This window comes from Wolffia australiana, chromosome 4 (genome assembly GCF_029677425.1).
Source record: "Wolffia australiana isolate 7733 chromosome 4, ASM2967742v1".
NCBI lineage: Eukaryota > Viridiplantae > Streptophyta > Magnoliopsida > Alismatales > Araceae > Wolffia > Wolffia australiana.
This window is the reverse complement of record NC_135838.1, coordinates 22,731,241-22,736,871: the sequence shown is the minus strand read 5'-3', so window position 1 is coordinate 22,736,871 and position 5,631 is coordinate 22,731,241. Positions and strand designations below refer to the sequence as shown.

The 5,631-nt window shown below is 51.8% G+C and overlaps 2 protein-coding genes across 5 annotated transcripts; one reads left to right on the top strand and one right to left on the bottom strand.

The window, feature by feature from the left end:
* On the bottom strand, positions 1–1,332 carry SIC (hydroxyproline-rich glycoprotein family protein). Of its 3 annotated transcripts, none has more exons than XM_078574478.1 (3): positions 1,145–1,332; positions 775–1,044; positions 1–671 (listed from the first exon to the last, which is right to left on the bottom strand). In XM_078574478.1, the coding sequence occupies exons 2-3, from the start codon at positions 1,034–1,036 to the stop codon at positions 109–111; spliced, it is 825 nt and encodes a 274-aa protein (XP_078430604.1). In that variant the 5' UTR covers positions 1,037–1,044; positions 1,145–1,332; the 3' UTR covers positions 1–108. The 3 variants fall into 3 exon arrangements, with proteins under 3 accessions (XP_078430604.1, XP_078430602.1, XP_078430603.1); XM_078574476.1 differs by having other exon boundaries at positions 745–1,044; positions 1,145–1,331; XM_078574477.1 differs by having other exon boundaries at positions 745–1,044; positions 1,261–1,328.
* Positions 1,333–1,856: 524 nt separating this feature from the next.
* LOC144702435 (AP2-like ethylene-responsive transcription factor AIL5) lies at positions 1,857–5,177 on the top strand. 2 transcript variants are annotated; one of them, XM_078574475.1, is made up of 11 exons: positions 1,857–2,220; positions 2,313–2,594; positions 2,657–2,894; positions 2,965–3,047; positions 3,561–3,569; positions 3,665–3,753; positions 3,820–3,893; positions 3,964–4,014; positions 4,099–4,175; positions 4,248–4,556; positions 4,662–5,177. In XM_078574475.1, the coding sequence occupies exons 2-10, from the start codon at positions 2,318–2,320 to the stop codon at positions 4,526–4,528; spliced, it is 1,179 nt and encodes a 392-aa protein (XP_078430601.1). In that variant the 5' UTR covers positions 1,857–2,220; positions 2,313–2,317; the 3' UTR covers positions 4,529–4,556; positions 4,662–5,177. The 2 variants fall into 2 exon arrangements, 1 of the variants encoding a protein (XP_078430601.1); XR_013581249.1 differs by having other exon boundaries at positions 1,858–2,220; positions 4,248–4,587.
* Positions 5,178–5,631: the final 454 nt, after the last annotated feature.

Below are 5,631 nucleotides of genomic sequence, written 5' to 3'. Positions count from 1 at the left end.
TTAGAAACAAATAAAAAAAGTAAATTAAAATGAGAAAAAAATACAACTACCCCAATTGCCAGTAGCTTACAGAGAACTTAATTCCTTAAGGAAAAGGGAGACCTCTCGCTAAAGAGCTCCTTCTTCAGCCGCAGCGGCCTCCTCAAAGGCCAGAGCAATGGACTGGGCCAAGCTAACATGAGAGCGAGGTTCAGAAGCAGCCCCTTCAACCCTAACCTTCTTCATTCTAATAGACGATGGAAGCCAGGAATTGGCATCATCTGAACCCATCTTTTTAGGCGTAGGCACAAGTATGCACCCCACAACAGGTTCCATTCCTCTCCAAGGATCTGTCACCATCATCTTGTTGGCAAACAGGTCCGGCCTCTCTCTAGCAGAAGCAAACTCGCTGTTACCTCGCCCTCTGCCACCCCTCCCATATGAAGAATTTCCATGGCCCCCTTGTCTTCCATAGCCTCTGCCATGATATGAACCTTGACTGCTTCCTCTTACTCCTCTGTATTGCATGGGAGGCACGCCAACTGAGTTATAATCTGATGAAAAGGGTCGCACCCCAATTTGAGGATTTCTCCAGGGAGGCCCCTGCGGAGGACCACGCATCGAAAATTCATGAAAATTCCGCTGTTGGAATTGGTGCCCTTGAAAGTTGTTTCGGGGAAACCCACGGCCACCTGAATCATTAAAATCGAAAATTTTCTCAAAACGCTGAATTTCAAATTCCGAAGGTTTAAAGCAATCAACTACCTGGTGATGGGAATGGCGCGGGAGCGTAACCTGGCGAGAAGTTTTCTTGCCGTTGATGTCCACGGGGAGGGCCTCGGCTACCAGAATAAGCAGAGAGGGGGTCCGTGTAGTAATCAAATCTTGGAGATGGGCCTGTTTGTCCGTCCGAATTGGTCGAGGAGGCAGGTGTCTGAGTCAAGGGATTGAAAAGATGAGCAGGCGAAGAAACCCACCGATCCGAAGAAGTCCCAGGCTGCGAACCCTCGATCCGCGCCGCTCTTAGTCGTTCCTTCCGTTTCTCCGCTTCCTCCATAGATTCACCTAATAACCAAATCAAAAATCAAGAAGTGGGGAAGAAAAATGGTACCAATCTACTTAATTTTTTTGGTAGAAAAATAGTCTATTTGGAGATCATTCATACCCTAAATCGCGATCCAAATTGACGAAATAAAGCGAATCAGGAGGGAGAGAGAGTTCGCCAAGGTGAAGAATAACGACAAATTGATGAACTAAGCGATGACTGGAATCTCGCCCTACAGAGATGGGTCGCTACGCCTCCGCCAACCCCGCCGCCGGAAAACTAGCTCGCGAAGAAGAAGAAGAAGAATACATCTTGACAACGGTTAGTTAAATATACGGAGAAAATACGTTCGAAGACAAGTGAAAAAATAAGACCACCTCAGCAAAATTGGAGGATTCCACCGATCGGACGGGGCGGACGTGGGGAGAGAGATCGGACGGTCAGGGACGAATTCTGGGGCCGCACGTGCGGGACAGACACGTGGGAGGCAGACAAGGGCGTGCGTCAGGGCATGGGCGGTCCGTTACGTTGCGGGCCGCGGCCCACTTAAACAGGTAATGGGAGGGGCAAATCTGGAATTTCCGCCAGCCATGACGGCGGCGGCGGCGCTAGGCGGGAAACCCGGCGACGCTTCCACAGGGACTATACCCTTGTGAAAAGACGGATTTGGTCATCCTTCATAGGGGGTAGGCGAGCAGGTGCAATAACCGCGCCCGACATAAATCCCCAATACAACCCTACTTGTCCTTGTAACAAATAAACAAAACAAGGGTATTTACGTCATTCCGCCCATGAACCGCTTCGCCGACGAGGTGTAAAAGAGCTGCGCCGCCATTGTTGTCTCCTCTCTACCTCTTTCCTTCCCACCCGCCGTCTCTCTCTCTACCCATCTCTCTCATCCATTCGCTCTGTCTCTCTCTCTCTACCCTTCTCTCTTTCTCTCTACCCTTCTCTCTATCTATATCTCTTCTCGGTCTGTCTCGCTATACCCTTCTCTTTCTCTACCTCTATCTGTCGACAATGACAATCTCTCTCAACAGGCTGTCTCTTTATCAAAGTCTTGGCTTGCTCTGCATGTCCACTGCCTTCTCTCTCTAGATCGAGTGGGCCGTCTTTTTGTGAAGAGGGGGAAGGTTGGGGTTGCTGCAGCCTGAAATCCTCATCCGCCTGAACTCCCGAAGAACTAGAAGAAACCGGTAAGAACAACGATACAAAACCCCTCTTCCTTGTTCTTTATTTCGTTGATTTGATTGATAAGGCTTATGTTTGCTGTTTGTAATGGCGGAAGTGAGCATGGCGGGGGAGGACACGACCGGGGCGAGCGTTTGCAATGAAGCGGACAGCTTCTTCTGGTATAACTGGCAGCCCTTCTCGAACCCTCAGCCGGAGATGTTCTATCCGCTGCCGGGCGACGGCCCGTTGAACTGCAGGCTCGGCGGCGGCGCCGCCGGCGGATACAACGGCTGGTTCCTACCCTTCGCCGCCGCCGGCGCCGACTCGGCGTCGCCCTGCTCCCCCCACGAAGACGACCCCGCCTCTTCTCACAACTACTTACTTCACTGTCCCGTCGGTAAATTCCATCTCTCTTTCGCTCTTTCTTTTGGCTATGGTTTCATGAACTTGCACCCGCAGACTGGCACCCGTTCGAGGCGGCGGCGGAGCCGCCGCAGCTGGAAGACTTCCTCAGCGGGCGCCGCGCGACGCCGCCGCCGTCGCCGCCCCGCGCCGCCGTGGCTCCCGCGCAGTGCTTCTACAGCGAGAATCAAATCGCGAAAAAACTAAGTCTGGAGGACGTGAAGCTCCCCCCGGCAAGCGTGGCCCTTATGGGCACGACGGGACAGAGAAGCTCTTCCTACCGTGGCGTAACGAGGCAAGTAAACGCCATTGCCAACCCCCTTCTTCGGGTGTTTCTCTTCTGCGCGGCTTATTGGTTTCTCCAGGCATAGGTGGACGGGGCGGTACGAGGCGCATCTTTGGGATAACACCTGCGTTAGAGAGGGCGTGAAGCGCAAAGGCCGCCAAGGTTTGTCTGTTCTCTACTCTATCTGGGTTTCTCTCTAAACCTTCCGGAGAGGCGGTAGAACACGCATAAAATCACGGCCAGGTGTTGGCCGTGCGTTCACTGTTTAACATTTACGGCTGTTCTTGACCGAGTTGTCAGAGTCTGGCCGATAGATAGAAGGATAGATTATCTAATCAATCTCTAGGGGAGAATGATGGCGGCGGGAATCCCTCTCGTTTCGTCTATACTGGGTTCATTCAATCATCACTGGCCTTTGCTTGCAGAAGAGGGTGAAGAAGCTCTTTTTCCGAGGACTGGATTGCCATGTCCAGGCCCCCCCCCCCCTTGTATTTAAAGCCCGTCTGACGGTTTTTAGCTCACCAGACCTACAAACCTCTTTGCCATAACGATCTATCTAGCTCTGTCAGGATATTCTTAGAAGACATTTCATCAAAGCCTCTTCTGAAATCTTTGTTTTCTTCTTCCTTCTGCGGCATGGAAACCTGTGCGGCGCGTGCTTCGCTTCCTCTGCAGTGTACTTGGGTGCGTGTTCCTTCTCTCTGGTATTGATTTCACTCTCGCGCCGTGGTCTATACTCGGTGGTGTTTTTTTGATTTTGTCGAAGTGGGTATTCGCAGGTGGGTACGACAGAGAGGAGAAAGCCGCCAGGGCTTATGATCTCGCGGCTTTGAAGTACTGGGGTCCTACTGCCGCTACCAATTTCCCTGTACTCTCTCTTTCTCTCTCTAACTCTCTTTCTACGAGATTCTCAGCTTCGTTATTTCTTGCCCAGATATCAAACTACGCGCAAGAGATGGATGAAATGAGAGAAGTTAGTCGGCAGGAGTTCGTCGCCTCCCTGAGGAGGTTGGGTTTGTCGTTTAATCTGACATCTTACAGATGAATTTCTCACCCTTCTCTCGTCTTTCTTACTCAGGAAGAGCACAGGTTTCTCCAGAGGAGCATCAGTTTACAGGGGAGTCACGAGGTCAAACCCAGTCAACGGCTCATCTCTCTGATTATTTTTGTGTTTTTTTTTCTGAAACTTGTTTTATCTGTTTGGTGCTTGCAGGCATCACCAGCACGGCAGGTGGCAGGCCAGGATTGGCCGGGTGGCGGGCAACAAAGACCTGTACCTGGGCACGTTCAGTAAGTGATGAAGAGTTTGACCATTAGTCAAGGTTATGTTTGTCAACGTTGACGAAGAGTTGACTGTGGCAGCTACGGAGGAAGAGGCGGCGGAGGCGTACGACATCGCGGCGATCAAGTTCAGGGGAGTCAACGCGATCACCAACTTCGAGCTGAGCCGGTACAACATCGAGGCGATCGCCTGCACCGAGCTGCCGATCGGACCCTCCGGCAAGCGGCTCAAGCTCTCCCCACCGGCCGGCGAGCCGGACCCGAGCCAGGAGGGTCCGAAGCCCGAACCCGTCGGCGGCGCTGGATTCCATCTCTGCTGGCCCGCCGCGATGGTCAGCCGCGACCCGACCCAAGTCGATTAGAGGTCAACGCTGACGACCCAGATCGACGGTAGCGGCTGCCGCCCTCCAGTTTTTGCAAAGTTGCGGCCTTTCTTCTTGTTCTTGTTCTTCTGGCTCTGAAATGAAATGGGCGCGTTTCTTGGCATTATTTCAGGAGCGGAATTCGTTATTGGGCCGCGACCCATCTGCGTTAAATGTTATATAAATCGATTGAACGCCGAATCGGAAGTCGTATCGCGTGAAAGGGGACGGAGGGAGGAGGGATGTGTCGAGGGCGGCTATGGAATGGGAGAGAGGAGGAAGGTGAAGGGGGGCGGCGGGACGAGGGTGACCGTTGGATCGTTGGTGGCGTGGCGGAGTTGCAGCGGTCGATGGGTCGGTTAGCGGCCACGTATGCGGAGCTGGTGGCGCTTCGCGGGCAGTTGGCGGAGGCGACGTTGCTTCTAGAATGGAGCCGCGCTCAGTTGGCGGAGCTCGGCCGCCGGCTGGAAGAGGAACGCCCGTCAAGGAAGGGTTGATTTGATGTGAAGGTACGCGATCGAATGCTGAATCTTTTGTGTGCTGATTATGTCCTTTGCCACGACGAAATTAGGGCTAATCTTTGTATTCCGGTTAGTTTGATCGGCCTCCGTGTATAGTTTATTTCTGGTTCGATCGCCGATTGAGATGATCCCCGTTTTCTCGTCAGCGCCACATTCCACTGGTTAGAAATGTTTTGCAAGGTCGTGAAATTTGCACTTAGTAGGTTCACATTGCAAGAATGCGGAGATAGAATTTCTCTGGTTCTCCTTCGTGTTCTAAGCAGAGATTGGTATACAGGAAAGTGGAAATTTTAATGGTTCCTGCGTACTCTCATTATATATTGGTTCTAGCTTGTTTCCATCTTGACATGTCCAAATTCGACGTCCACATCCAAATCAAAGCAGGAACTGCGGGTTTGGGCAAGAGATGAAGCTAAGTTTCTTAATTTTAGCTTCGTTTAGGTACCTTTTAAACCAAGACGTGAGTGAGGTTTCTTAAAATTTCGTGGCAGTTGCCTTGATCTCTAATAATGTCGTACCGTTTTGGCTAGTTTCATGTTTTGCTGGCAGTAAAGTAACCCGACGAGAAGTAAAAAGGTTGAT